This window comes from Fusarium odoratissimum (assembly GCF_000260195.1).
Source record: "Fusarium odoratissimum NRRL 54006 unplaced genomic scaffold supercont1.1, whole genome shotgun sequence".
Lineage (NCBI taxonomy): Eukaryota > Fungi > Ascomycota > Sordariomycetes > Hypocreales > Nectriaceae > Fusarium > Fusarium odoratissimum.
In genome coordinates this window covers 4,516,737-4,544,391 of record NW_022158687.1, presented here as the reverse complement: position 1 = coordinate 4,544,391, position 27,655 = coordinate 4,516,737, and the positions used below count along the sequence as shown (strand labels likewise).

General features: G+C 49.6%; 9 protein-coding genes and 1 non-coding gene across 12 annotated transcripts; 6 read left to right on the top strand and 4 right to left on the bottom strand.

Moving 5' to 3' along the window:
* Window positions 1-781: 781 nt before the first annotated feature.
* On the top strand, window positions 782-3,799 carry FOIG_01581 (uncharacterized protein). Of its 2 annotated transcripts, XM_031198548.1 has the most exons (5): window positions 782-1,595; window positions 1,652-1,762; window positions 1,844-1,956; window positions 2,005-2,082; window positions 2,133-3,799. In XM_031198548.1, the coding sequence occupies exons 1-5, from the start codon at window positions 1,022-1,024 to the stop codon at window positions 3,504-3,506; spliced, it is 2,250 nt and encodes a 749-aa protein (XP_031074315.1). In that variant the 5' UTR covers window positions 782-1,021; the 3' UTR covers window positions 3,507-3,799. The 2 variants fall into 2 exon arrangements, with proteins under 2 accessions (XP_031074315.1, XP_031074316.1); XM_031198549.1 differs by having other exon boundaries at window positions 782-1,762.
* A 53-nt stretch (window positions 3,800-3,852) lies between these two features.
* Window positions 3,853-5,435, top strand: FOIG_01580 (uncharacterized protein). 2 transcript variants are annotated; one of them, XM_031198547.1, is made up of 2 exons: window positions 3,853-3,955; window positions 4,015-5,435. In XM_031198547.1, the coding sequence occupies exon 2, from the start codon at window positions 4,100-4,102 to the stop codon at window positions 5,285-5,287; it is 1,188 nt and encodes a 395-aa protein (XP_031074314.1). In that variant the 5' UTR covers window positions 3,853-3,955; window positions 4,015-4,099; the 3' UTR covers window positions 5,288-5,435. The 2 variants fall into 2 exon arrangements, with proteins under 2 accessions (XP_031074314.1, XP_031074313.1); XM_031198546.1 differs by having other exon boundaries at window positions 3,853-5,435.
* Window positions 5,436-5,711: 276 nt separating this feature from the next.
* Window positions 5,712-7,523, top strand: FOIG_01579 (uncharacterized protein). Its single transcript, XM_031198545.1, has 3 exons — window positions 5,712-5,872; window positions 5,928-5,976; window positions 6,031-7,523. Exons 1-3 carry the CDS (start codon window positions 5,811-5,813, stop codon window positions 7,285-7,287), a joined length of 1,368 nt encoding a protein of 455 aa, XP_031074312.1. The 5' UTR covers window positions 5,712-5,810; the 3' UTR covers window positions 7,288-7,523.
* Window positions 7,524-7,674: 151 nt separating this feature from the next.
* FOIG_01578 (kinesin family member 11) lies at window positions 7,675-11,770 on the top strand. Its single transcript, XM_031198544.1, has 3 exons — window positions 7,675-8,392; window positions 8,443-10,149; window positions 10,199-11,770. The coding sequence occupies exons 1-3, from the start codon at window positions 7,955-7,957 to the stop codon at window positions 11,543-11,545; spliced, it is 3,492 nt and encodes a 1,163-aa protein (XP_031074311.1). The 5' UTR covers window positions 7,675-7,954; the 3' UTR covers window positions 11,546-11,770.
* Window positions 11,771-11,899: 129 nt separating this feature from the next.
* FOIG_01577 lies at window positions 11,900-11,989 on the top strand. Its single transcript has one exon. It is a non-coding gene; the product is annotated as a tRNA-Glu (tRNA).
* Window positions 11,990-12,090: 101 nt separating this feature from the next.
* On the bottom strand, window positions 12,091-14,336 carry FOIG_01576 (uncharacterized protein). The gene is made up of 2 exons (XM_031198543.1): window positions 13,951-14,336; window positions 12,091-13,894 (listed from the first exon to the last, which is right to left on the bottom strand). Exons 1-2 carry the CDS (start codon window positions 14,209-14,211, stop codon window positions 12,245-12,247), a joined length of 1,911 nt encoding a protein of 636 aa, XP_031074310.1. The 5' UTR covers window positions 14,212-14,336; the 3' UTR covers window positions 12,091-12,244.
* Window positions 14,337-14,392: 56 nt separating this feature from the next.
* On the bottom strand, window positions 14,393-16,578 carry FOIG_01575 (uncharacterized protein). The gene has a single exon (XM_031198542.1). The coding sequence runs from the start codon at window positions 16,500-16,502 to the stop codon at window positions 14,523-14,525; it is 1,980 nt and encodes a 659-aa protein (XP_031074309.1). The 5' UTR covers window positions 16,503-16,578; the 3' UTR covers window positions 14,393-14,522.
* A 220-nt stretch (window positions 16,579-16,798) lies between these two features.
* FOIG_01574 (phosphatidylinositol glycan, class U) lies at window positions 16,799-20,150 on the top strand. Its single transcript, XM_031198541.1, has 3 exons — window positions 16,799-17,113; window positions 17,176-17,443; window positions 17,496-20,150. Exons 1-3 carry the CDS (start codon window positions 16,963-16,965, stop codon window positions 18,352-18,354), a joined length of 1,278 nt encoding a protein of 425 aa, XP_031074308.1. The 5' UTR covers window positions 16,799-16,962; the 3' UTR covers window positions 18,355-20,150.
* FOIG_01573 (uncharacterized protein) lies at window positions 17,852-20,195 on the bottom strand. Its single transcript, XM_031198540.1, has 2 exons — window positions 19,749-20,195; window positions 17,852-19,688 (listed from the first exon to the last, which is right to left on the bottom strand). The coding sequence occupies exons 1-2, from the start codon at window positions 19,894-19,896 to the stop codon at window positions 18,553-18,555; spliced, it is 1,284 nt and encodes a 427-aa protein (XP_031074307.1). The 5' UTR covers window positions 19,897-20,195; the 3' UTR covers window positions 17,852-18,552.
* Window positions 20,196-23,039: 2,844 nt separating this feature from the next.
* On the bottom strand, window positions 23,040-23,333 carry FOIG_01572 (uncharacterized protein; the record flags this gene model as incomplete). The annotated part of the gene is made up of 2 exons (XM_031198539.1): window positions 23,040-23,224; window positions 23,252-23,333. The coding sequence occupies 2 exons, from the start codon at window positions 23,331-23,333 to the stop codon at window positions 23,040-23,042; spliced, it is 267 nt and encodes an 88-aa protein (XP_031074306.1).
* Between the last annotated feature and the right edge of the window lie 4,322 nt (window positions 23,334-27,655).

The following is a 27,655-nucleotide window of genomic DNA, read 5'->3' as shown; positions in this document are numbered from 1 at the left end:
GCAACCATCTGGAGAGCGGCGCTCATATCTTTTTCAGTAAAAGAAGGCATTCTGAATTGATTGGCGTTAGTTTGAAATTAATTGGAATTAAATTGGTAGAGTTGTGACTGTTTAAAGTATATATAAATTGGGTGGCTGGGTTAAAAGTGAGGTGGCCGGTCTGTGGGGGTGGCCAGTCTTTGGGTGACGGACGTTATTGCATCACTTGATGGGATGGACTTGTCCTTTCTTACGTCGAGTTAGCATTGTTATCATTCAAGGGACAACGGTACGTATTGAGTCAAGCCACAGCCAAGTCCAATTCAAGGAAACTTGATTGTGGTCCCTGTCGATCATTTACGCTTTGGGAGGCCTTGCTCTTGTTGTGGTCAGGCCAAGCCTCAATCCGGCACCTCACATCCGAGAAAGACGGGGATATCATCGATAAGCTTGTCTATTCGTAGCGTGTCTCCAGTAGCCTGTTTGTTGGGCCTGTTTTGAGCATTGGCGAAGCTGAGTCTCTTTGTTGGCCTTTGCAATAGAGGCTAGGCATTAGTAATAGCTGAGCGTTGTTGTTATCGAGGAAAAACTAAATGAGTCACGATAGAACTAGAAACGTCGAGATTCTTTACAAGCGAACGAGCTCAGGGATCACGGGGCAAACTAGTCCATAGTATCTGATAATCTGAGGCTGCACCGCCTCACTTTGCCTTTGACAGCACTACATGGAACCAATCAAGCACAACTATAGCCGGCTCCCTCACCGATTTTGACGACATCAGATATCCATCATTACGCCAGACTCATGGCCTGGACAGTTCCAGCCACATAAAAAGTGGGTTGATATCCACAGACGCCACTGGATAACCAGCGTCATCCCAGATCTAGCTCCCGCCTTAAAGCCAAGGCCTTGGCTCTTGGTCCTCCTACATCTCCTACTTACAACTTCGACGTTTACCCAAACTCACCACGCCCAAGACGACTATCTTTTCTGATAGTTCACGGCTTCGCATCACACTCTCGAGAGTCAAACACCTGTTCGATGAAGGAAGCTTCTCCTGATCCACCCAATATAGATGGCAGTCGCTCTGGTGCACAACCCGCAGCGCCCACTGCTCAGGGCTTGAATGAGCACAGCAACCCTGAACACAAAGAATTCAACGAAAAACAGAATGGCAGCTCTGGCTCTGTCAACGGCGGTGACCGTCAAGGTCCCAGCCGAAACAACTCCTCTCTTCTCAAGGCTCTCTCTGCTGGCGATGTCCCATCTCACACATCATCTCAGGCTGCACGGCCGGGGTCTGTCATAGAGACTCCCAACAAGGCCGAGGAGCCGTCACAAGAGAACCCCAATCCAACCAGCAAAATGAACAGATTCTTCGCTGAAGTTAAGCGAAGTGTCAAAATTTCTATCTTCCACAGCTGGCTCAACATCCTCCTCATCTTCGTCCCTGTTGGTATTGCAGTATCCCAGGTAGATGACATCAATGGAGGTATTGTTTTTGGTCTCAATGCAGTTGCCATTATTCCTCTTGCTGGTCTCTTAGCTTATGCTACCGAGTCTGTTGCCCGAAAGATGGGTGATGCTCTCGGCGCGTTGCTGAATGTCACTTTTGGTAAGTCTACCCACAACACAACACCACACAGAGTCTAATCCGCATGTTTATTATAGGCAACGCCGTGGAACTCATTATCTTCATCTCAGCCTTAACGAAAGACGAAATTCGCATTGTCCAGGCATCTCTATTAGGTTCAATCTTATCGAATTTATTGCTTATCTTAGGTACCCTCCCTCCCCTTTGCTGTCAACCGTTCCAGAGGTTGCCCAGCCTTTCAACTCCAAATAATAACAGTTTAATTTTAGGTATGAGCATGCTTCTTGGTGGTTTGCGCTTCAGAGAGCAAGTCTATAACAGTACTGTCACTCAAATGAGTGCTTGTTTGCTCAGTTTGAGTGTTATCAGTCTTGTTCTGCCGGTATGTTACAAACAGCTTATATCTATACACGTACTGACCATTTAAAAGACAGCCTTTCATGCTTCCTTCCGAGATAATGATCTCGCTGACCGGCAATCCCTCAAAATCAGCCGTGGAACGAGCATCGTAAGTCTCAGGTTTGTACACGATTTTTTTCAATATGCTAATAAACATAGGTCCTTCTGCTTGTATACGTCATCTATCTCATGTTCCAGCTGAAATCTCATGCTTACATGTATGAGTCGACTCCTCAGCATATCATTGATGCTGAGTTGGCCCCTGGACCCGCTGCCGGCCTTCTGGATTCTTCCAGCTCTGACGACAGCTCATCCTCAAGTTCCGATTCATCTGACTCTGACTCATCTCATGGTACAATGCGAAAGAAAATGAAAAAGGTTCTGCGAAATAGGCGGCATAGGAGATCTAGCACTGCTTCAGTTGATACCGCTGATACCAAAGGAACCCGCAGTGCCTCGTTCACAACGACAAACACCACCCCACAGGATGAGGTCTCTGAGGCAACCGCTTCGCGTCATCGTATTCCTCGCTTCCCATCTTACGAGGGTAGTGAGAGTGCCATTGAAGAAGAGGATGAAGAAGAGGCAAAGCGTTCACGTCGACGCCGTCGATATCGCCGACACAGGCACCGCAAGAGCAAAAAGCAAGCCCGTGATGCCAAGAAGGCCGCAGGCGTTACTGAGGCACAGAATGAGCTGCCCGAAAATGCTCCGCAGAACAATAGCGAATGTGAACCTCGACGTGTGGACTTCGCCGTTCAGGATGACCTTGAGGCTGGCCCCTCAAACACTGGCAAACGGCCATTCCCCCTGCGAGGATTGTCTGTCAAAAACATCGCCCCTGTTTTCACTGAACAGTCGACGGTGGCATCTACCCCTGTCCCTCACGTTCGCTATGGAATCAGACGTACAAATTCTCTCCCGGACCGTCTCCAGTTTCGAGCTCCAGGCGCCATGTTGCCCTCTTCTGTTCCTCCAATCTTGACTGCCCCTGGTGCTCAAATGATCGCCAAGGAACAGGAGAACGAAGAAGACCACCTCACCCAGAGTGGTGCCATCATTCTTCTCCTCGTCTCCACAGCCTTGGTTGCAGTTTGCGCTGAACTTCTGGTTGGTTCTATTCGAGAGGTCGTTGAGTCTTCTGGTGTCAACGAGGTCGGAATTGGTCTCATCATTCTCCCTATTGTTGGCAACGCCGCTGAACATGTCACGGCCATCAAGGTCGCATACAAAAACCACATGGATCTCGCGATCGGTGTCGCTGTAGGCAGCTCCATCCAAATTGCTCTACTCCTTACTCCCGTCATGGTTATTCTCGCATGGATCATGGACAAAGATATGTCTCTTTACTTTACACTATTTGAGACTGTCTGTCTGTTCGTTTCGGCGTTTATTGTCAACTTCCTCGTCCTGGACGGAAGAAGCAATTACCTTGAAGGTGCTCTGCTCTGTGCGGTGTACATCATCATTGCTGTTGTAGCCTTCTTCTATCCCAATGAACAGGAAGCCAGCGAGTGGGGTGGAGGTAGTTAGTCTGCGTCATAGAAACTCGGTCGGTGAGGGCTGAGGATGGGGCTTTCTCACATCAAATATCGGAGTAGTAACAACATCATGGGCTGAGATGCCCAGTAGTTAACAACTTACAAAGGGAAAAGAATAACTCAAATTGACAAGATAACCCAACTTGTTTTTTTTTTTTTTTTATTTTTAAAGAAGCAACAGTAATACCTATAGTGGCCTAACCCAATACAATTCATTGACTTATCATGCCCTGCGTATTGGCGTATCGTAATTCAGCTTTCTGCCTCGTGATACCAGAAGGGGCTGTGTAAGCTCAAAGCGGCGTGGTGTTTGTGGAAATTAAGCGGCACAGCCACTACTTTAAACCAACATGATGTCAACAAAGGAGGCCAAAAGACCAAAGGAAACATATATAGACGTCCTTCTTAAACCCTCAATTGCTCACCAATAACCGTTCTTGGGTAATTTTTTGCTATTCAACCGTGAATCCTGCTTGATTTAAGCTTATATGTGGTTGCAGGTGCCCACTTTTGAATCCCTGCTTAACATCGTCATATGTAGCTTGAGGTCCTATACCTAATTTCAACAACATCATCATCATCGCCATGTGTTTTGGAAGCAAGAAAGAGGCGAATAATGACCCTGCGCCTCGTCCCGCGCAGAGGCCGGCATCTTCTCAGAGTCAAGGAGATGTAAAGAAGAGCAAATACAACCCTCAAAATGACCCAAATCAATATGCTGGAGAGTCTAGCTATTCTGCGCCCCCAGGACCTCCCCCAGACAGAAAACAGGCCTCGGATTTTGCACCACCTCCGGGACCACCACCTGGTCAATCTTCATCGCAGCAATATTCTGCTCCTCTAGGACCACCGCCGGGCAAGGCCGCAGCGCAGTATGATGCACCTCCATACTCTGCACCTCTAGGGCCTCCACCAGGCCGAGGAGACTACGCGCCACCATCTGGACCTCCGCCCAAGCATGACTGGGAAGTGGCAGTGCCGGATACTTCACTGTTCCCACCACCACCCGCTATCTTCAGCGGCTACGATAGGTCTCCTACCAGCAATGCTACTGAGGAAGAGGCCAATGCTGGCGAGGATTGGTGCCAGTCGTATCCGTTGACAGCACCCATTAACTTGGACCAGACTGGAAAGACAGCTCTCCAGGCAGGCAACATTCGCCTCATGGAGCCCGTGGGCTTCAGTGGTAAGCTCACTTGGATGGAACCAGGACATTGGCAAGGTTGGAGTAAGAAGAACTCACCTGACCGTTGCATTATTGGTTACCCACCTCTCTACTCAGTAACTGAGCATGACCCTGTTCGCCTCGGCCAGCCCAAGACTATCTACTACGAAGTTAAGCTTGCGCGCGACAGCCCTGAGGTATTCATCGCCCTGGGTTTCACCGCGCTACCCTATCCTTCATTCCGCATGCCAGGCTGGCATCGCGGAAGTCTAGCGGTACATGGTGACGACGGACACAAATACGTCAACGATCGCTGGGGTGGCCGCGATTTCACTCAGCCTTTCAAGCGCGGAGAGACTTACGGTATTGGCATGACATTGCGTTCTGTTGGTGGACCTAAGCCGCAGGTCGATATCTTCTTTACGCGCAACGGTACGATGACGGGTGGGTGGGCGCTCCATGAGGAGACTGATGCTGAGCAAGATCTACCGGTTACGGGATTGGAGGGTTTCCATGATCTAAGTTGTGCTATTGGAACGTATGATGGGATTAAGTTTGAGGCAATGTTTGAGCCGTCAAAGTGGTTGTATAACCCGTTCCAGTTCTAAACGTAGAACGGGCTGGTTATGGCCAAGATGTATTCTCCGTTGGGTTTTGAGGTTATAATAGATAGATTCTTAATGGTATTCAGTAAACGAGATGTTGTGTTTATTGATGAGCCCATAAAAAGATAATTCGTTTCACCTCAACACTTCCCTTCATGGTACTGTTGTGTCGATGGTAGTTATGGATAAACCAGGTCCTTGAATGAAAGTGCGCCTGAGGTGGAATGTTATATGCCTTCAACCACAAACTTGTCTTGCCAAAGCAAAAATATCAACACACACTATTAGCATCTTCTTTTGAATTGGTTATCGACGTGATCTTCACAGACCTGTAGATCGAAGTAGTTCCCTGTTACCTACCTTAAGTTAAGGTACCTAGCCAGTGTGGTGTAGGTTAAGTTTACATGCATCTAACGGGACAGATGCCCCCATATCTACAACCCCACCACTGACCAAAGCATCGCGACCGATCGCGACTTGGTGATCAACACCATCGCACATTAACATTTCTATCGCAACTTATAACATGGAGGTCGATAGCGATAATGGACCTCTCACTCTTTTCGCCTCGGGCGCTACTGTGGAAAAGTAAGTTCAAAGACCTGGATGCACGTATGTGGACATGAAAACCTGACTGCAATAGGGACGCCTGGCCTACTGTGCGCAGTGACATAATTGCCAGACTTGACAAGGTACTACCACCTGTCGCTTTGCGATTGATTCGACCTAGAGACTGACCGCTTCAGATTGCGCACAACGAATTCCCCATCCCTAAACTACCGCCTCCACCACCGGCTCACCAGCCTCCTGTCGAGGTGCGAGCATCTGCGCCCGCGTCACCACAAGCCGAATCGTCTCAAGAAACGAACAAGGAAACTGCTGCAACCGAGTCGCTTCCAGCTACACAAGTCATCGATGGTGCGCTACCCAAGCAACTGGCCGATATGGTCATTGACATCACCAAACATCTCGAGACCTTTGAGACACACCCCCCACACACCATTCAGCGCCTTGCCGAGCTGATCTTACGACCCAGAGCGCATTATAGAGCAGTAGCGCCTTATCTACATGCCGTTGATCGCGTAGTCCAGGTGACATCGAGCACGAAGACATATCCCCTGCCACCGCCTATTCCTGACATGTCTTCGATGCATTTGAATGGCGAGGACCCCAAGGATCCAGCAGTGTCAGTCTCATGGAGCAACCCTACAACGGCAGCATTGGGCACAGATGAAGCGCTGGGAGGAGCACTGCTAACGCCTATTCCTTGGTTGACGAGGCGCAGCCCGGAGAGTTCACAGGACACCCCGGGAGCTCAAATTCACAGTGAAAGCACAGAGACTATCGAGGGCCCCAATGGAGTGGGAAGCATCGAGACAGTTTCAGTCAGCGTCAACGGAATTCCATCTACGGGGCATGCACGAGGGGTCACACAAGGAGAACTCTTACGCCAAGAGCAAAGAGCCGGCGTGGTCCCCGTGAGCCAACTGTCAAGAGCCCAAGAAGTGGTTCATGAAGGAGAACGTATGACGATGGACGAGGAAGAGGACGAAGAGCCACATGAGGAAGAAGACGAGATACCCCATGCCAGAGGGCCAGAAGAGATCGGCATGAGCGACACCGGACCTCAATCTACAACTACGAGTTTCATGTCAGAAGGTAGCATGGGAATGCAAGGGATCGATGTTGAGGCGGCAGTTGGCAGGAAACATGACGATGACGAGGAGGGCAAGGTCGATGTAGACGCTGATGGAGATGCTGAAAGCGAGAGTGAAGCCAAGAGCCCCGGCGCAGAGAGCGTAGGCTCCAAACGGGAGGCAGACGAAGACCTTGAAAGCGAAACCCACAAGAAGCTAAAGGAAGAAGAAGAAGCCGAGGACGACAAGAAAGCTGATACAGTGGCTTCTGATGTGAAGGAGGAAGAGAAAAAGGGAGAGGAAGCCAAAGCTCCAGCGAGCGAGACGAAGTCAGAAGCCGACGACAACAAGATGGATACCGAATAGCAATCTATCAGCCTCACAGAGCGCTTCATGATGAGACGAATCTACAAATCCTGGAGTTTTGATTAATTTTTTGTATTACATAGAAGGCGTACTTGAGCATTTATCCCCATACGGGAATGTAATGCCGTTTATGTTTGACCTTGAATCACTGAGGACCTAATCAAAGTGTCTCATGATGACAGCGGAGATCATGATACTCGCACCCAAGACATGAAATAATGACCTATCGTAACATGACTTTCACCGCTTTTAGTGAGAGTTCCATTGAGTGTAGACCAGGATAGGCAGCGGGTGAGCTAGAGGTGGCTGGTTGTCGTGGCAACGAACGCCCTAGCTTGTGTTGACCCTAGCCCGTTCCACCTAAACATGGTTCAACAGAGTTGTACTATTTACTTTATGTCAAACAGCCCTGCCGCGATCATAACCAAAACTATATGCAGGCATCCCCTCCTTGTAATGTCAACGTATTCGAGGTTCTACAAGTTTCAAACATTTTTGCTCCTTTAGTTTCATACTCGATCAAGCGAATGTGCAGCGTCTGAAGCATCCTCGAGGCTTCTTCTACAGCCTTCAACACCAGAGTCAACTCGATAGAAACCACAAAAAGTTGCCCATCGTGGCTCCTCCACGCCCAACCCGCTCCGATCGGGAGCACAGCCGCATCGCCATGGCTCCAGGCGTGCGCGCTGCCACCGCCAACAGCAGCCGCTCCAGTGTAAGAGCTGGGTCAAGAGCACCACCGACACGATATGGCTCATCGCTCGCGACGCGCAACGGCGCCGTATCACCGACTGGATCTATCGCTTCAGTAAACACTGTTAATACCATCGGAACTAAGCGCAAGGAGCGTGACTTTGAGGCCGAGTCTAGCGCCGAGGAGACAAATATCCAGGTCGTTGTGCGATGTCGCGGACGCAACGAGCGTGAGGTCCGCGAGAACAGCAACGTTGTTGTTACGGCAGATGCGGTCAAGGGAAAGATTGTCGAGTTGTCAATGGGCTCCAATGCCTTGAGCAACCGCTCATATAATTTTGATCGCGTCTTTTCCCAGGCGGCGGATCAAAACATGGTTTTTGATGATACAGTAAAGCCAATTCTGGACGAGGTGGGTTGAAAGAGCATACGGGACACAAATCTAGTTACTAACTGTCTTAGATGCTCTCCGGATATAACTGCACCATCTTTGCCTATGGACAGACAGGTACAGGAAAGACATATACCATGTCTGGTGACATGACCGACACCCTGGGTATGCTCTCAGACGAAGCTGGTATCATTCCTCGAGTCCTACAGACACTGTTCAACAAGCTCGAGCTTGAGAACGCCGAGAGTACCATCAAGTGCTCCTTTATTGAACTTTACAATGAAGAACTCCGCGATCTGCTTTCATCCGACGAGGGCAACAAGCTCAAGATTTTCGACGACACTTCACGACGAGGCCATCTCAGCACCATTGTTCAGGGCATGGAGGAGAAGCACATCAAGAGCGCTACCGAGGGTGTCAAAGTGCTCCAGGACGGCAGTTTGAAACGCCAGGTTGCTGCTACAAAGTGCAATGATCTAAGTTCTCGCAGTCACACGGTCTTCACCATTACCACATATGTCCGAAAGCCGAACGAGCACGGCGTGGATGCTCTTGTTAGTGCTGGAAAGCTGAACCTCGTCGATTTGGCTGGAAGTGAGAACATTCAGCGATCAGGAGCTGAGAACAAGCGTGCTGCGGAGGCTGGCCTCATCAACAAGTCACTCTTGACTCTCGGTCGAGTCATCAACGCGCTTGTGGACCGCAGCTCTCATATTCCCTACCGAGAGTCCAAGTTGACTCGTTTGTTACAAGACTCACTTGGTGGTAGAACAAAGACTTGCATTATTGCAACCATTTCTCCCGCCAAGAGTAACCTGGAAGAGACCATATCAACACTCGACTATGCCTTCAGGGCCAAGAACATCAAGAACAAGCCCCAGCTCAACCCTATGGTTGAGAAGAAGACACTGCTCAGGGACTTCACTATGGAAATCGAGAAGCTCAAGAGTGAGCTTATCGCTACTCGCCAACGCAACGGTGTCTATCTCTCAAACGAAGCCTACGAAGAGATGACGGCTCAGAGCGAATCTCGCCGCATCGTCAACGAGGAACAGGCTGCCAAGCTTGAGACCCTGGAAAACAACTTGCGCAACAAGGTCCAGGAGCTGTTCAGCCTACAGTCTACGTTCATGGGACTAAAGAAGGATCACGAGGGCACAAAAGCCCAGCTGGACGATACCAAGGAAGTGTTGGACCAAACTGAGATTGTTCTTTCTGCAACACGGAAGTCACTTGCTGAGGAAACCAAGATCAGAAAAGCACACCAGAAGACGGAGCAGAAGCTTACTGAGGTTGGTGGAGAGCTCATCAACAAGCTGCATAAGACAGTCCGTGATGTTGGTGGTCTTCATGCCAAGAACAAGCGAAAGTCGGATCTTCAGTCGATCAACCGAAACACATGGACAACATCTCAAGATCAGGTTGCTGATGTTACCTCCATGGTCGAGCGTCGAATCAATGAGTTCCAGGAGGAGCAGCAAGAACATATTGCAAGTGTCGGACAGCGCATGGAGAACTTTGTAGATGAGGAGCTGCGTAAGCTATCGACTACACAAACTTTCCTCGATGAGCACTTGAGCACATTCACTCAGTCGAAGAAAGACTTACTCCAGTCGAAGCAGAAGTCGAAGGAGGATATGGACGAGGTTTTGGAGGAGATCAAGGTTGTTCGTGACACGGTCAAGGAGCGAATGGGCGAGAGCCTGCAGTCTATCTCTCATTCTGCCGAGAGGATAGCGGCAGATATGTTGAATGAGATGACTGCGTTCCACGGACAGGTAAGCTTCTGTGTTACAGCTTTAGAGACCATATTCTGACAGGTTACAGCTTCACAACTCTTACAGTGCTATTGGAAAAGACTTCAAGTCCACCTTCGAGGATCTTGTTAAGCACATCACTGCTCAGCGAGCTGAGTGCGACAACCTCAAGCGACAGCTCCAAGCAGCAACAAACACGATTGTGCTACAAAACGCTACAATCTCCTCGCGAATTCAAGATGCCCTGGTGGAGGAGCGTCGCCAAGCCGTTGATGAACGTCAGAAGCTCATGACTCAAATAACAGCTCTTATCAACACCCATGCCGATGCTCAGGAGTCACGGCTTCACGACAGAGCTTCCCAGATTCAGAAGAGCATCACGGCCACCAGCACCAACTTGGAGCAGGCCGTCGATACATATGGCGAGGGTATGTCAACGTGGGATGTCAAGGAGGGTGAGCTGCTGGACGAGGTCAAGAAGTCTCGTGAGCAGCTCAAGACGAAGTTGAAGGATGACTGGACAGCCGCCAATGACCACAGCAGCTCCATCCAAGCTACTGCCAAGTCTGTTCATGCCGAGACTGTTCGTGTTGTCGACGAGCAAATCAAGGATCTCGATGTTCAAATGGAAGCCCTAGACGACTTTGTCAGCCGTGCAAAGACTGAGAACGGCCATCACCATGAGTCTCACAGCGTGTCCGTTCAGTCGTTGTCCAATACTGTTGAGGAGTCTTTCGGAAACATTTCATCGCACTTCAAGTCTACATTTGACCGCGTCAAGAACTTGGGCGAGGAGATGGAGCTCGATCTTGGTGATCTTCAAGATGGCCTGGAGCCACTCAATGATCAGCTCTGCCAACCTCTGGCTAACTTGCGCGAAGACATCACTCGCGCGGCCCTCCAAGAATACCAGCCAACTGGTGAAACACCAGCCAAGGTCCAATATCATTACCCCACTGACCTTCCTCGCACTGAAGATCACGATCTCATCATTTCACGCATCGACGAGGTTTCTACACCGACCAAGGATCGTGACGCATCTGACAGGGATGGTACCATGGTCTTTGCCGACCTTGACTGCCCTCAGAAAATGATGACATCCCCAGTCCGACCTCCGCCCTCTCGCATGTCCAATGCTAGTGCCCCTGAGCACATAGGTCTGGCCGGAAGCCTTCGTGAAGTGAACCCCAATGTACCAAATCACACAACGGGATCCATCGGCTTTGATCCTCGCGCCAGCATTATATCCATGCCCCCTGAGCGCACTTTGCCACTGTTTAAGCGCAGCACGCGTGTGACTCGCAGCGCCAAGAAGGTTGGAGTCAGGGATCCCATCATCTCTGAGGGCGGCGAGAATATGCTTCCAACCGCGCTTGAGGAGAGCCTGTCTAGGAGAAAGAGTCCAAGGCTCAACTAAAACTCTTATACACTGTCTGTCACTGTTCCTTTGTTCGTAGGGCCTTTTGGATCTGGGAGTTTGGGGTGTTGTAAGGAAGCATCGCTATGGATGGTTTTCTTCATTGTTCGATTCCCAGCACTGTTGTCTGGGTTTTCGTTGTAGGGTTATTTGAGTACTTGATACCCTTTGACTTTTAGACAATTAAAGTAATGAATGCTATTCACATTCTTATGGTCTCTCTCGTCTGCACCTCCCGTCTGCGCTATTTTTGACCTACTTCTGTCTCAGCTAAACAAACGTCGAGCTTGACTGGTATGAGTGCCTCTGCGTTGTTGGCATCAAATTGCAGTGACTCTCCTCAACAAGTCACCGTCCGGTATGGTGTAGTGGCTAACATTTCGCGCTCTCATAACCTGAGAGATCAGTTCCGCGGAGCCCAGGGTTCGATTCCCTGTACCGGAGTTTCTCTTTTGCTGTTTCTTCTAGAAACCTGCATGGAATCTTTTGTTACCTTTTTATCTTCTTCATCTGGGGGGCACGTACAGCTAGAGAAGGGAAAAGAGAGGACCATCAGATATGAAATTATTTATTCTTTTGTACCAGATATTCTTTTGTACCATGCATGCCGTGAGTAATGTATGAATCAACCAAACCCTTTCCCTCGTTACTAGGCCAGAAGGTCGTTCAATAATAGTGGCACTCTGAATTACACCTGTTTCATGAGGACAAATCCTCTTCGGCATAACTCGTCTCACGGCTCATCCCAAGTTTATCGCCGTAGAATCTCTTCCTCTTCCTCTGAATAGTGTCCTCGCCTCTCCAGCCCCTTCCTGGCACAATAGGCTTGAGGAAGCCATCCACATGTACACCACCTGCAACCTCCTCGTCACTGTCAAGTTCTTCCGTCTGTCCCTGGTGTATAAGCTCCATATGCCGCCGAAGGTTTGCTTTGCGTGCGAAACCCTGTGCAGCGCGGTCGCATGAGGGAATTGGACAAAATAACATTCCACCTGCAGAGTTGGAGCGGGAGCTTGGAGACCGGACGGCTGATGATGGTCCTGGAGAGCGTGTTGAGTGACGGCTGGGGCTTCTAACGGAGTCTGGGCTGCGACTTGAGTATGCGAGAGAGGCTTGACGAGATGCGACACGGCGCTGTATGAGATCTGCGGCATCATCGCTTTCATCATTGTCTTCTTCATCCGAGTAGGATAGCTGGATAGGCTCAGGACGATACTCGACGGAAGTGGTGCCTTTATCATTAGTGGCAGGCACTTCGTTCAGCGTCCTCACTACCATTCCTTCACCGAACAAATCAGCGCATCTTCGTGTTGCTCTCGCAATGGCATCGCCTGAGAAACCTGCTATAGCAGCTGCGCCCAGCACATCGCTCCAATCACGCAAGCCCCATCTTAAGAGCTTACGTTCAGCGTTTGTTCCTGGTACTGATTCCTCCTCCGTCTCTGCCCCTTGAGAAGTTGCTCGTTTCAACGATAGAGATCGTGATCGCTCTCGCTCAATGATCTCGTCACCTTTGCGGATCCACTCCTCAAAAGCTGCGTCTCTGTCTTCAAGCGTCGAGGGGATCTTTCGATGAGATTCACGAGCAACACGTTGAAGCATCTCTTCATGTGATTCTCCAGCATGAGGGATATGGACTTTTCGGGGGCGACCTCGTCTGCTGGTTTTACCAGCTCCCGCTGGTGAGGTAGATGCAGATGTGTCAACCTCATGTAGAATTTTTCGCGGACGACCACGAGATCTCTTCTGTCCGCTTTGGCTCTGGTTATCTGACTCCTCTTCAGTTGAAGAATCAGAGAGATAATTCATGCCTGTAATACGTGAATTATGAAGTATTTTTAGTGTATTGTCCAGCTGTGATAAAATGTGTCGTGTTGATGGACGTAAAAGGGCATAGGATGCCTCGTCGTTGGTAGACTCGACTGGTTCATAAGTTTTGGGATGACGTCGTGTACGCCGACTATCTTCTTCATCGACAGCCATCTTTTCGTCTTCATCTTCTTCTTTGCCTTCATCAGTCTCAAGCTTGGCAGAAGATTCGCGTGACAAAGAATCAGGTGTGCTGTTGCCACTCTCATTATATAGAGGCGTGGAATCTTCTTCGATGGACGGTTTGGCCATCTTGCTCTTCCTCCTGCGGAACCGACGCTTGGCAGTTCTCAAGATAGTGGCAGATATTTCTTCTTCAAGCTCAGTACTGGGGAGTATCTCTTCCTCTCTGCGGAATGTAAAACGGTCATCTTCGTCGTGCTGTTCGTTGGTGAAGCACTCCTTGGGCACATGTTTATGTTTGAGCGGCCATGCAGTCCATGCCTTGGGCGGTGCCCAAACACCTTCTTCACCAGATTCCTAAGTTACATCGTCAGTGCATTCCACTTGTGGTATAAAAGATGATATCGACTCACTGTTCTGACGACTAAATCCTGTGCTGTCTCCGGATTTCGGCCTCGTCGCTTTAGCGCAAAAGCATTGTATAAATGCACCGCGAGATCCTGATCTTTAATCTGCTTCATTGATTGCCAGAGCAGTCTGTCCTCTTCCGTCAGAGTGCGCCACGTCGATTTAGCGCCCGTCCAGCGATTCGGTCTATGTTCGTGCAAGTCCTCAGAGGCGATAGATGCGATCTCATCGCTGTCTAACTCCCAGGTGGTAGCGCTTGCTTCCATCTTGGCGAAAAGACGGGTAACAATGATGTGTAAATATAATTACTCAGATGTAGGTTAATCTCCAGGAATCACATTATCCGTGGGTAGTATTCTGCCAGGATGGTTGAGCCAGTATTTGTGGTGAGTTGAGAAGTTCAAGTTTTTCAGAGGTGCTTCGCAAAGTAAAAGCCAGGTTATCCACCTGAGACAACATTCACCGACACAGCATTTGCTCAACACAGATTTGCGTATAACCAACTCAATAAATGCTTTTAATCGCGTACAGCTTAAAATCTATAGGAATGGTATAAAACAGTGCCTTAACATTACGCCTAAGCCTTGGCCTTGCCCTTGGTGGCCTTTTCCTTTTCGAACTTTCTCCTCTTGGCCCGTAGCTTCTGGTCCTCAGCACTCTTCTTGTTGTTTGTGTACACCATCTGCTCATACAGCTTTCTCTTCTTCTTGCTGAGCATACCCTTCGCACGCTCCAGATCCTCAGCCTCCTCGCGAGCCTTCTTGGAGAGGGCCTTGCGAGCGTCCTCCTTAGCCTTGGCCTTGGCGTTCGTGGTCTTGGGCTTAACAGCACCACCAATGAGCTCAGCCTCAAGCTCGTCTTGCCGTTGCTCGGCATCATCTTCTTCCTCGTCCTCTTCTTGCTCGTCTGCAGAGAAGCCGCCAAACTCGTCGTCCTCGCCACCCTCTCCCTCTCCCTCATCAGAATCAGCCACATCCATACCCTCAGCAGTATCATCAACCTCATCCTCGCCATCGCTCTGAGCCTCAATGGCTTCAGCCTCAGGCTCTTGCTCCTCCAGAGGAACAGTGGGATCATATGCACCCTGGACGTTCCTCACGAAGGGGCTCAGATGGGGAGGAAGATCAGCTCCAGGAGCATATAGATGAGGCTCCTTCAGCTCGCCGTCGTTGACACTGTCCCAAACCCATTGAGGCTGAATGTATGTTCGTCCTGGAACTCGTCGGTTGGCAGCAAGCTTCTGTGATGTCTGGTTGTCGTCGCCATCAGCCTCATCCTCAGCAGAGGCCTGGATAGGAGGTCGATCAACGATCTGGTGAGTGATATTAGGGTCAAGCTCGTTGGTGGTGAAAGCGCCATCGCCGAGAACGGCATCCCAGCCAACACGCCTGCAGCCAAAAGACTTGAGAAGGAATTCGAGGGGTTGTCGTGGGGTTTCGCGGGACAGGTAGATGGTGAGGTTGGAGAAGAGGCTGTTGGGGTTGTTTCCAGTGTTAGAAGGCTGGGGCAGAATATCGCCACCAGAGACTGCAGGCTCAAATTTATCAATTACACCGGCCTCCTGGTCCTCGCCCTCAACCTGGTTCTCGGACGTTGTTGTCGACTCATCGTCATCGTTGCCCTTGATTTTCTTGATAACCTTGTTGACAGCAGCCTGAACCTTGGGGTCGGGCTTGTGCTCAGCAGCCTCCAATGTCTTCTGTTCGTTCTCGTCGACACCAACCAAGGTCTTGCCCTCGAGGGTGAAAGCACCGAGCTCAGCACCAGCCTCATCCTTAGCCTGGTCGAACTTGGGAGGGTACTTGAGGCCAAGAGAGGTGTACAGTCGGAAGTTGACGAAGCCGAGGAGGGTCATATAGAACTCAACAAAGGTGCCCATGATACGGAAGTCGACATCGCCAACGACGCGCTGGTTGAACTTGTAAGGAACCAGCCAGAGGACCTCCTCGCCCTGGATGTTTGCCTGATAGTAGATACCCTTGATGGAGAGGAACGACTTGGTAACGCTCTGCGACACAATGAGGTAGTGCTGGAACTCGAGGCACAGGCGCTCGCAACGGGCAATCATCTTAGCGGGAACCGAGGAGGTGGAAGGCAAGTTGGCGAACAAAAAGAGCATTGACAAGCAGTCATCAAGATCTCGGATCGCATCAATAAATGTGGGATAGCGCTCGCGAATGACATGGTCAAGAGTATAGCGAGGCTTTCCTGTCTTCTCAGGTCGCGAAGCATTGCCCTCTAGGCGAGCGGCGTCGGTGACATCGCCTCGACCGAGCGCACGAGAGATCTTCTTCTCAAGAACCTTCTGATCGCGGAACTTCTGAAGCAGCGGCTCGTGGAGCAGATACTGGATGTCCTTGGTGTAGTAGAAGGTAGTCGAGCTGGTGGAAGACTTGGAAACCTTCTTTCTGCTTCGGGGCTCGCGAGGATAGATTCCCTTCCAAATGCACAGCTTTCGGAAGTCGGGAAGGCTGATCTGAAGTTTTCGAATCGCCTGGTTTCGAGTAACGTAGTTCTTGGCCGCGCCGGCCTTTCCCTTCTTCTTTATCCGAGGCATTGTTAATTGGAGATGTGATAGTGTTGGTGGTTGATTGTATCTCTCTGCGAAACCAGCGGGGCACTTTTTCCTAACAATCTTTCAACTTTTTTTTCCAACGTGAAATTTTATGCCAGGTTGTACCGCCTTGATCTGACGCTAGTATGGACTAGACCACAAATGGGGCCTTTTTATTGGGTGATGGGCCGCTCACCGCCCGGGGGCATGTTCAGCACCCTTAAGCGCATTTGCAGCGCCTGGCATCGCCAATCCAGCGAATATAGTGGAGCTGTTATCGAGCTCTGGCGAAAAGCTCCAGCGGCTCTTCCAGCGGCCCCTCTCCCGTCGCAGGTACATCCCGAAGGTGGAGGGGCCGCCAAGCAAGGACGGGAGCTCAACCAGCCAAGTGGCCTCCAATTCGACTGTATCACGAACCTCCTCTAGAGCTGTTTATACCAACAATATTCGCTGGAGGGATGCAATGTCAGACACAATGACATTGCGAGGCAAAGCCAGCGTGTTCGCCGGCGCTGCCCTGCTCCGACTTATCTTATTCCTTGCTTTCCCTGGCCTGCCCGATCTCCTAACAGGTCGCGTCGAGATATCCACCCCCGTCACAAGCTTCAAGCGATGTAAGTCTCAACCGGTCGTCGCATAACGAGCATCGAATGTAGCTTACTTACAAACCCCCAAGTACAAGAAGGTCTATTCCTATATACGAACAATGTCTCGCCATACGATGGTGGTGTCTTCCACCAGGCTCCTCTTCTGTTGCCCTTGTTCTCGCTACTCCCCGACGTAAAGAGCTGGCCCATCTTCACACACCTACTCTACATCGCCGTCGACCTCCTCAGCGCCGACGCTCTGTATAAAATTGCCGAATCGGGTGTTGCGGGCAACTCGAAGCTATTTACATCGCCGCGCCGTGCCAATAAGTTTGGTAGTGCTGCAATTGCTGCTGGGTAAGGGATATCTTGACTCAGAACTTCGTGTATCAGAACTAATAGGTGCCAGCTTCTTGTTCAACCCATACACCATTGCGACATGTATAGGACGATCAACAGGCGTCTTCACCAACTGCGCCATTCTTCTTGCCATCGCCAAAGCTATCCAAGGATCTCCTTTCAACGCCATGGTCGCAATCTCTTTCGCATCTTATTTGTCTATGTATCCTATCCTGCTCCTCCCTCCGCTTGTCCTCCTTGCCTATGATTGCCAAGTTGAGAAGCGTCGGATTGCTTGCATCACTAAGTTTGCAGCTACTAACGTAGCTGCTGTGCTGGGGTGCGTGGTTTTGTTATTGGGCATGTCTTTTTTGCTTGCCAACAACTCCTGGGAGTTCCTGGCTCGCACATATGGCATCCAATTGACCTTATCGGATCTCACACCTAACGTGGGACTGTGGTGGTATTTCTTCATTGAGATGTTTGACTCGTTTAGGGCTTTCTTCCTTGGCGTCTTCTGGCTGCATCTTGCAGCCTATCCTGCAGCCCTCTCTATCCGTCTCCGCCCCCAGCCCTTGGCTGTCTTGACCATCCTACTGGGCATTTTCTCAATCTTCAAGCCTTATCCTTCGCTTGCAGATGCCAGCCTCTTCTTGTCTGTGGTCCCTCTGTTCCGACATGTTTTCCCCCTTATGCGGTACGCTTTTGTTACCACCTCTACGCTGCTGTACGCGACATTCCTTGGGCCAGCTTTTTACCACCTCTGGATCTATGCAGGAAGCGGCAATGCCAATTTCTTCTATGCCATCACTCTTGTGTGGAGTTTGGGTCAGAGTCTGCTGGTGACAGATCTCACTTTCGCCGTCTTGCGAGATGAGTGGGAAATTGAGCGACCTGAGATGGTTGGCAAAGAGATCAGACAGATATGAATCATGACACAAAGAGATGTGAAGTCACTAAGTGGCAATGGGTCTGATACGCCTTGAGAAAAATTATGATAGATAGTTCGCAACATCTAGATCACGGGAAGGGAACATCCTTTGGGGTTATCCCTCTGACAGAGGGTATTTGGAAGTGGTTTGTCTATTACATAAATGTACAATAATTTTACATCGTTATCATCATTCCTAGTCCACGTCTGTATCGGTCTCGACGAACCGAGCCTGGTTTGACGGATGAGATGGTCTAGGTGCTTCCACTGGCCCTCCTAATACACTGCCCAACATGGAGCCCAGCGCACCAAACTCGCTGAGTTTCGAATAGTTTTTGTGTGAATACCACACTTGTATCCGTGATCCAAATGGCTGTAGTGCCTTGTATGTGTGATAGCCATAGCCAAGAGCTGCACCTGTGGCAAGGAGACTCAATGCCAACATGAGGGATCTGGCATCAATGCCAGTGATACCTCCTTCAGCACGTCTTCGCACTTCGGTCGCATACTCATCACCCAGACCAGGAACGTTGTGAAGGATGCTGTCAAGAGTTCGGCTTCCAATGCGTAATACGGTGTTATTACCAGGCTCAACCCACGGCAAGAGTTTGGACTTGTCCAGACATCTTGTCTTCATACCGTCAACAAACGTGGACAACCGAGGTGTCTTCTTCATGAGCCAATCTTTTAAGAAAGATCTTGGTACGGGGGCATCACGCATCAAGGCGAGATAGCCAAAGGCTAAGCAGTCCAAAGATGAGATTTCTGTACCGTTGAAGAAACCATGCATCTTCTCCTCGGGCCCTCCCTCGAGGAAATCATCTAACACAGTGAGACAGTCTTCTGTGATTCCATATAACCTTATAAGAACTGCTTGTTCAGGGGTCATTTCTTCATGAATCGTCTTCTTTGTCCTCACAGGAATGTGCCTTCGGAATGTCTCTGGTAAAGCATCTCTTCCGGAGGATAGGTGAAGGCCGCCATTAGGGTCAAAGTCGGTATCCATATCAGCAAAGCCCAGGTGCTCAACACGTTTAACAGCCTCGGCACGGAGCAGTGGCGGAACTGTCCATGTCAATGGGAAGGATAATAGAGTGCTGAAGGCGGGCCGAGTTGTGGCTGACCAGTTGGCAGCGGAGACATAGAGTGAAAGATCCAGCAATGGAGCAGCGTGCGCAGACAAGAAGGCAACATATGCAACACGGTCAGCCTGCTGAATGTCGGTCAGGCCAGCATCCAGATTGTCACCGATGGACTTGTCAGTCAAGTACTCGACAATAGGACCGAAGCCTGATACCCATACGCCCTCATCATACAATGCTGGTAGTGTATCTGGTTGCAACGGTCAGCAAGACAGGGTTCAGTCAAGGCAACGGTAATGGTAAGCCATACTACACGGGCTGATGGAAGGATCGTTGCTTGGAATCAGGCGCCAGGCTGATACAGGGAGGCTGCTATGCAGGTATGTGATGATAGCAAGGCACTCGGGGTCAATGGACGGGAGGCCAAAGGCGGAGCCCCATACGTGAAGGTCTAACATGGCTGGCCAGGGTCCGACGATCAGGCTGTGAAGCTATCCCAGGTTGTCTGTAGCTATACCACAGACGTCATGTGCTCCGAAAGCAAAGGTTGTATGATTGCGGGATTCAGTCCGCAGTAACGGAAGCGCGCGGTAGTCTGAGGCGGAGAGAGGGTATAAAGTTTTGTGATAGATCTCGTGGCGATACGCCAATATCACCAAGTAAAACTTAGTTGATCTTCGAGGTCGGGGAACTCTTGAAGGCTTCACAAACGCCAGCCTTGTGGTTGTTCTTGTCTCTATTCGACTAGCCTGGCAGCGCCTAGCAGAGTGCCCCGCCCGCTATGAGTGACAGCGCGTAGCCACGTGATTGATTTTCGCGCCCAGTATCATAGCGGGAACCCTCTACTCCATAATTCGTCTGTAGGTGACAAAATACTGCATCGTGAGGGTTAAGTTTAATACGACAGAACTCTAAATTCTCTCAGTAGTTCGAACCGGCTATCTGTATTGTTTTTTGTCTAGCCTTCACACCATCGGGTCGGGCTTTAACATGATACAGCCTCCCGTCCTGTCGGCCAGGTTCGAGCCCGAAGACTATCTTGATCTGGCATATCATTGCCATTGGCTCTTCATGTCATGGAAACGGCTTTGGCTGGTCAAAATGACTGACTCTCTCGTTCTGAGTCCCTGAAGCCACTTATACCCACTTTGGAGAAATATCATATTCCTATCCGGGATACATACTTTGACAACTAGGTCTGATCTGCATACCTACCCTCAGAGTGTTGTTTCGCTGTTGGCTGAACCAATGTCAAACAAGAACCCAGAGTTTCGGAGATAGATAAGATGAACAAGGGCTGAATGATTACGGTATGTACGTTGGTGTTTCAACAACTGCTCTCAAATACTAGTGGTCGATATGAGCCACATCGATCGGAACGTCTCACCAACAAACTTACACCAACCGCCAGAGCAGAGCGGAAGTATAGGTATTGAGGCACCACTAATCACTGCTCACTACAGCTAGCTTGTGCCATTCATCCATTGCGTAATTGGGCCGATGGTAACGAGTGATCTTCGTCCAACTCCTAATTTCGACGGACAATCAGGGCTTTGTCGGTAATCTTCACCCGTACCCCTGAAGCGGTAACAGAACGGACATTGACAGCGATCGTCAATCTTCTGAGACAGGCACAGGAACATGACGAGGTGATGGAGCAAAAGATTTGGCCATGTTCGCCACATGGCGATTAGACGATCCAAATATGTCAAAGATAAGCAGCCTCATAGCTTTGATGGGCGTGACCGCCTGTTTCATCATTTTCGATGTGCACGGTCGTCTTTTTTAATGATTCTCACTGTGAGAGTGGCAGAGCCAAACAATTGAAGCAAGCAAACTACTACAAGCCAAAGACTCCAATACCATGAACTTGGATTTCTTCACCTTCAGCTGGTACCAATCATGAATCATCCCAGCCTGTTGGCTAGCTCTCGACCTCGGACTTGGAACCCAACTAACTATCAGCCCGTCTCACTCTTTGCTTAGGAATCGATGACAACCAACTTGAATAGGGTCGGCCAACAAACCAATTGCGGTTGTGAAGGCTGAGAGGCTCCCACTGGCGTCGCGCCGGCTCAGGGCCGGACATAAAAGACAAAGAAAAACACTAATGTTTTCTGGATTGTCATTGGATCTAATTCCGATGCCATTCCGCACCAAGAGTTAGAGTGTGCCGTACCTTGTACTAACGTTAGGTCGCTCTTTTAGGGGGAGATCAGATCACACTTCGAGGGGAACCACTAAGCGAAGCGAACGAGTTTTTCTCTCTAAAAGATGACGATTTGATGAATCTTGTCTTTGTCTGCCCCTCACCCCGGTGACATCTCCAACTTGGGGAATAGGAGGCGATCAGCGCCGGGTTTCTTACCTTGTAAGCCACGGCATGTCCGGCCGCAGTTGAAGACGGGTAAGACATGATAGTACATGGCAATTATCACCACTATCATTAGATATTTCAGGGCAGCCGCAGTAATGTATTGCGCAAGCAGTCAGGTTCCCCTGGTAAAGGGGCCCTGTAAGTTTCAGTTGTCGTTGAGGCGAGCGTCAGCTGTTCGGATCGACGCTGCAGAAGCGCGGCGTAGGCATCAAAGGGTGAGAATTGCTATGTAGGGAAGCGAACTGCTGTTTCTGTGCCTGTGCCTGGCAATGCCCATGAGCCAAACCCAGCTCAGGCATAAGTTAATGAACAATGACAAAGATTGTACGATGCAAGGGAGCTACTGGACAAGGATACTAAAGATCACGAGGCGCTATCGAGACAGGGGGACATGGTAATTTGAGCAACGCAATTGACATTTCGCTTTGTAAGGCATCAGGCCCTGGAGTGGTCCGTCCGCCAAGCAATTCTCGGGTCTGGAGATTCGCAAAAGGAGAGACACGGGAAGCAAGAAAAAAAAAGAAGGGAAGCCATACCAAGTTATCGTTGCGAGACAAAGGTCACTCTTTTGAATCTTGTTTGTTTAGGGGCAATTTCAAGTTTGATTGAGTTCGCGTAAAAAGTATCCTGGTATCTCGTTCCATTTCCGTCAACACTGAGTGATCAGTGGACATAAACATAAGGTAATCCCATTTGCTCCAGAGGATAATCGGGTGTAAATAGCCAACCCCCATCCCAAATGATATCTATGTTCCCAACCAACGTGTTCATCATAAAAACAATAAGCCCACATGCGCGCAATGCCAAAGATAGTGGAACAATGCGGTGTATGTTGTGAGACGCCGTGATAATGCCTGTCTATTGATACAGTTCCCTTGAAAGACCGTGGAACAAATTCCTCCCAAATAGTGATGAACGAAGTAGAGAAAGGGTAAAAGGGTTATTAGATAGTGTAATATAGGGTATTGTAACGATAATGCGCTTAGTGAAGGGCGCACGCAAAGAAGTGAAGTTGAAGAGTCCGGTCGGTCCAGCCATAAGGGACGAAGTTGGTGAATTGACCGGGTCGCGAAATGCCTGGGCAAAAGTGGCCAGGAAGATCCGGTAAAAGCAGGTTGTCTGATTTGACGGATGAACCAGTCGAAAAGCGGTAGTATTTTGCATGCAGGCGGCTTGCATACCAAAACCCAGAGTGATTATGATAGATTATGTGCATATAGGGGTTCAGTCGTAGTTCGCATGTGCATATGCGGCGCGGGAGGTCGCAAGAGCCGGGCGAACCTTGTCCTTTGCCATTGTGTAACCGACGACGAGAAGAGCTGAAGCCAAGTGCCTGCCTGTTGGTGTCATGTATTGGTGGTTGCGTGATCCCGGAGAAGAGGCTGAAACCCAAGACACATGCTGGTTAACTGTCGATACTGTCGATATGCTTTAACCTCGCTTGGGAAGAGCAGGCAGAGGTCGGTTGGGAGGGGGGCCAGGGCAGGGAGGAAGCTGCGAAGGTCGTTGAGCAGGCATGTTGATGGTAGTTTGAAGATATAGCTTCGAGTAGTAGTTGTTGATATATTTTGAGAACCGAGTGTAGATGGCTCAGTTCCAGATGTAGATGTTGTTTGGTGGTTGAGTTGATCCGAGTGTATCGATCAAGTAGTGGCAGTAGTAGTAGTAAGTAGTAGTGGTAGTTGTTGTGTAAGTGCTCGAGTGCTTGTAAGTTGAGTTGATGTAAGTGAGCTAGTAGAGGCCAAGAGTGAATGCCTGAATAGATTCTTATTGAGTTGATGATGTGAATGATCGGTCGTGGGGAAGAGGGAGGTCGCTGCCCTTTTAATATTCCTGGCCAGGGCAGTCTGGTGTTTGGTTTGTGCCTCCAGCCCAGCTCAAGCTCCGAGCCAAAAGGTAATCTGAGGTGAAGCAGCCCAGCCAGGGCAGCCAGGGCGCAAGACACAGGGCACCACTTGGAGACAGAGACAGGGGGGGCAGAGAAGAGAATTAGGGGGTGTGCTTGCACGCCCTCAGCCCTCCAGGAGATGATGAGGACCCGCTCCAGGACACACCCCCTATACCCATGCCATGCCGTGGGCCATGCCACGCTGAAATGTGAAATGGAGGTCAGGATGGAGCTAAGGCTCTCTCGTACGAGGTAGATACGTCAGTCGAGGTACTTTGGCCCTAGGTACCAGAGCCCGCCGGACACCTGAAGCAAGCGGGCAGTCAATTGACAGCCGAGCCTTGGGTTTTCTCTCCAGCTATTCTGGTGCGGTGTAAGAGAATACGATACACCTCCTATATTGTCTCCTTTTCATTGGCAAGCCTCTTGCTAAAACGGACAGTGACAAAAAATAGAAATACGGAAATTGAAACAAGCAAACGGTCGATGGCATAGAATAACAAGACATGGAGTCCCTTTACAGCAATCAAGCCAAGTCATCAGTAATCGGCCCCCTGTCGCACAACAAAGCGCCCAGTAATTCAGTAAAATCCACCATTTCATTCAATAATTAATTAATATTGCAACTCACAATTAATTACATGCTGTCTCTTGATACCCATCCTGAACCCTGTGCATGCAGTAGCACAAATGCAATGTGCTCGGCCACATTTTCAGTCTCTACTGGGTAGGTATTGTGTTTGTCCTCACCGATGCTGCAGATGCAAATGTGCATCAATTAGTTCGTACAGCACAGCAGTTTACTCTCAATGCCCAGCCTAGTCTCTACCAATACGACACTCTCAATCATCTGCTTGTACGACACGCCCATTGGACTTTTGAATGCCGGCCGACCCCAAAAAAGCAATAACGGGGGCACTTTGTAAATGCCCATTATGACGATTCCTTGCTTCCTACGGCGCATTATCAACCTTCTATTGGATATCGAGAGATCAGCTGGGCTGCCTAGCAGGCTGCCAATGTAGCACAACCAGCAGCCCGTAGATGTGATATTCGATGCAGTCAACTCAAAACTGACTGTTACCGGTACTGGGTATCCAATTGATGCGTCCAAAGGCCACGAGTATCATGAGCCGGCGTGTACTCTGGCCCAGCGCTATCAACCGCCAGTGTAAATCTTAGGAACCGGCTTCCGCCGTGGAGGCGCACCAAACCTCTAGGTTAGTTCTCCAAGGAGGGCAACTCAGGAAAACGAAACCCGTCGACGTCAAAAATCTACAGCGAAAATCAAGTCCAGACCAGCCAGTAAGTAAAGTATGTACTGATTCATTCCAACGAGTCCGGTTACCGAGCCGTTTGATTTTATCTTCTCCGTGGCAGCCATCACCTTCGTAGCGTTATTCATTTTGACAAAACAGGCAATTATTGGAAGATGCAGTGGTCGACGCCCATCTTGGCTGGCAGAACGGCTTAGACGGCCTCGTCAGCCAAGCAGTGTGAAACAGGTGAAGCTGGAGAAAGGCTGGTTCTTTGTTGGGGGTTCCACAGCAAATCCTGGTATAGAACGTCGCATGGAAGCTTTCGAAGAATTTCACCCTGGCCAATTGTACAAGATTGAGATTACGCTCTAGCCCTCCTCGCCTAGGCTCCCTCTCAGGTGGGTATGCTGCCCAGGGTGTTTGATGCTCGTTGAATGACGTCCAATTTCGGTGGTCCATGAGCCTGAACCTTGACTGTCATGCCCCCGTTCACATGTGAGTTGAGATGAAGCGTTGGTAAAAAATAGACACAATCTCACCAAACCAAACGCCCTGGAAAAGCTGAGACCAGGGGCGGCGGTTTTCTGTCACCGCTTGGTTCATGTCACACACAAATGGGAAACCCAATTTGCGAATTTCCATCGTCAGCTTACTGGCTCTTTCTCAACAACATTGATTAGGGCTGAGTATGCAGGCATGTCTGCAGGCGAGATCTTGACCGCTGAAAAGAAGCAACTTGGTATGTGGGTATGATATTGACTGACCGATATACATCAACTATCGAACTAATTAGGAGCTGCATTAATACTCCGTACTTGGGCCTTAATGCTGCTGTCGGTCTGATAGATGCAGTCCAGACCCCCAAAGACAATTATTTCGATTGCGGGGGGAATATCCATAGTTACGTTGGTGTCATACGAATTTTTACCTCTAACATAACTTAACTTACACTGACCGATCATCTCCCTTGCTCCCATGTCTCGGTTGTTGGTGCCAAAAAAAGTCTCAGATCGATAACACGATACCATACCATCCATACCGCAATACAACCTAACGCTGGCGTGTAACAACACGTGTTTGTCTGTCCAAGTTGGCATGTTTCGGTCTATGGCCAAGCAATGGAGGGTAATTTCTTTCCCATATCGGAAATGCCACCTGATTATCTTACTATTACGGCGTAGACTAGTAGTGCGTTCGCCGTCGTTGAAAATAAACGTATTCGTTTCAGGTTACTCCCTGCTTCTACTGGTATTCGGCATATCGCACCGGTTTCGCGACCCAGAACTCTCCGTAAGCCTAGGCACCACGGCTGGCGAGGCTCTGACGCACTTCACCTTTCAAACATGTGTCGTAGAAAACTTTAACAGAGAACAGAGGTGCAGTATTGGTCTGGCGGGCTCAGGACGCGGGCCGCCTTCGGTAGAAGCGTACCGAGCATTCCAGTGCTCTTCTAACCGATGGTGAAGAAAAACCTTCGCTTTGACGTTTGTTCTCCCGACAGTTGAGAAGGCCAAAAGTGTAAATGAGGACTACCATAATCTGCGTGCCTGTGCCTGGCTACAACACGTTTTTTCCCGTGTCATGTTGCTTAGTGAGACGTGGTTTTACGAGGCTCCTTCAACTGACGGAGAAGACAAAAATAGTACCGCTAAGCCGTGTAAGCCATTTACAAAGCATGGTATTATTCTTACAGATCTGTTTCGCCGGGGCATATCGAATGCATCAATGTCTCGTGGTATTGCTGTGCCGCCGCCTCCTTCTTTTCTTCCCTCCTCTTCTGTTCTTTCGGTACGGATACAGTCTGCAGCCCTACATTCACGGTCACTTACACAACCTCTTCAAAACATTACACGGCAATGTATTCGTTACATACACCGGGGTTTGATGTTGAGTGGTTCGCAGGTGACACTGCCCAACCCAGACTCCGGATCTGTATCCCTGCCTGCCAACTGTGTTCCCCAATCCCATCATGCACTTCTGTGCCCCCAGTAGCTTGATACCTGCCTACATCTGGGGTCTTGAATGACTCACACTCTTAGCCTTGTGACGATGTTGTTGTCCAGTTCTGACCTTAATCCCGACTGTGCCGGCAACGTTGCGGTATACAACTCGCAGACCCATGCATTGCATGTCTCTTCTTTTTTTTTTTTTTGGGCCTTGGCATAGAGGCTCAGCATTTAACGGTGTGCGGTCAACGTTGTTTGTAACCCCCACAGTAGAGAGAGAAAAAAAAAAAAAAAAGGTCTGCTTATTCGTATTCAAGGCATGCATGCTCTTAAGGTGAAATGAAACCTCCACTCTGACCATCCATCGGTTGACCCCATTATTTTATGTATGTAGCAGATCTCGCTTCGCTCTCTTTGTTGTGCTCGCTTTTATTATTAATCCCACTCCTGTATCCGTAGACCTAATCAAAAAGACCTCATCTCACCGCGATTGTGACTGTGCGTTCGAAGCGAGCGCTCAGGGCGCGATATCACGCTGAGTGCGGTCAAAGATCATCGTAATGAAGTCATAGGGGTCCTATATCTGCTGCACAGCACATGCCGCAATTCCATGAGCCTGGTGAGCGCATGTTTGTGAGTTGAGAGTGGGTTTCGGGTTGAAAGAAGAAACCTGAGAACCAAACGATTCATGAATGGCCCGTGTAAGTCCAATAGCTCCGAAACTTCCGAACAGATGGTCATGGCCTT

Excerpts from the sequence above, each read along its gene's own strand:
- FOIG_01581 (XM_031198548.1), top strand. The coding sequence starts at position 1,022 with ATGAAGGAAGCTTCTCCTGATCCACCCAATATAGATGGCAGTCGCTCT. Across the intron at positions 1,596-1,651 it reads GTTGCTGAATGTCACTTTTG|GCAACGCCGTGGAACTCATT; the intron begins GTAAGTCTACCC and ends TGTTTATTATAG. Across the intron at positions 1,957-2,004 it reads TTATCAGTCTTGTTCTGCCG|ACAGCCTTTCATGCTTCCTT; the intron begins GTATGTTACAAA and ends ACCATTTAAAAG.
- FOIG_01580 (XM_031198547.1), top strand. The coding sequence starts at position 4,100 with ATGTGTTTTGGAAGCAAGAAAGAGGCGAATAATGACCCTGCGCCTCGT.
- FOIG_01579 (XM_031198545.1), top strand. The coding sequence starts at position 5,811 with ATGGAGGTCGATAGCGATAATGGACCTCTCACTCTTTTCGCCTCGGGC. Across the intron at positions 5,873-5,927 it reads TCGGGCGCTACTGTGGAAAA|GGACGCCTGGCCTACTGTGC; the intron begins GTAAGTTCAAAG and ends TGACTGCAATAG. Across the intron at positions 5,977-6,030 it reads TAATTGCCAGACTTGACAAG|ATTGCGCACAACGAATTCCC; the intron begins GTACTACCACCT and ends TGACCGCTTCAG.
- FOIG_01578 (XM_031198544.1), top strand. The coding sequence starts at position 7,955 with ATGGCTCCAGGCGTGCGCGCTGCCACCGCCAACAGCAGCCGCTCCAGT. Across the intron at positions 8,393-8,442 it reads TAAAGCCAATTCTGGACGAG|ATGCTCTCCGGATATAACTG; the intron begins GTGGGTTGAAAG and ends TAACTGTCTTAG. Across the intron at positions 10,150-10,198 it reads TGACTGCGTTCCACGGACAG|CTTCACAACTCTTACAGTGC; the intron begins GTAAGCTTCTGT and ends GACAGGTTACAG.
- FOIG_01576 (XM_031198543.1), bottom strand. The coding sequence starts at position 14,211 with ATGGAAGCAAGCGCTACCACCTGGGAGTTAGACAGCGATGAGATCGCA. Across the intron at positions 13,895-13,950 it reads AGGATTTAGTCGTCAGAACA|GAATCTGGTGAAGAAGGTGT; the intron begins GTGAGTCGATAT and ends GATGTAACTTAG.
- FOIG_01575 (XM_031198542.1), bottom strand. The coding sequence starts at position 16,502 with ATGCCTCGGATAAAGAAGAAGGGAAAGGCCGGCGCGGCCAAGAACTAC.
- FOIG_01574 (XM_031198541.1), top strand. The coding sequence starts at position 16,963 with ATGTCAGACACAATGACATTGCGAGGCAAAGCCAGCGTGTTCGCCGGC. Across the intron at positions 17,114-17,175 it reads CGTCACAAGCTTCAAGCGAT|TACAAGAAGGTCTATTCCTA; the intron begins GTAAGTCTCAAC and ends CAAACCCCCAAG. Across the intron at positions 17,444-17,495 it reads AGTGCTGCAATTGCTGCTGG|CTTCTTGTTCAACCCATACA; the intron begins GTAAGGGATATC and ends AATAGGTGCCAG.
- FOIG_01573 (XM_031198540.1), bottom strand. The coding sequence starts at position 19,896 with ATGTTAGACCTTCACGTATGGGGCTCCGCCTTTGGCCTCCCGTCCATT. Across the intron at positions 19,689-19,748 it reads TCCTTCCATCAGCCCGTGTA|ATACACTACCAGCATTGTAT; the intron begins GTATGGCTTACC and ends CGTTGCAACCAG.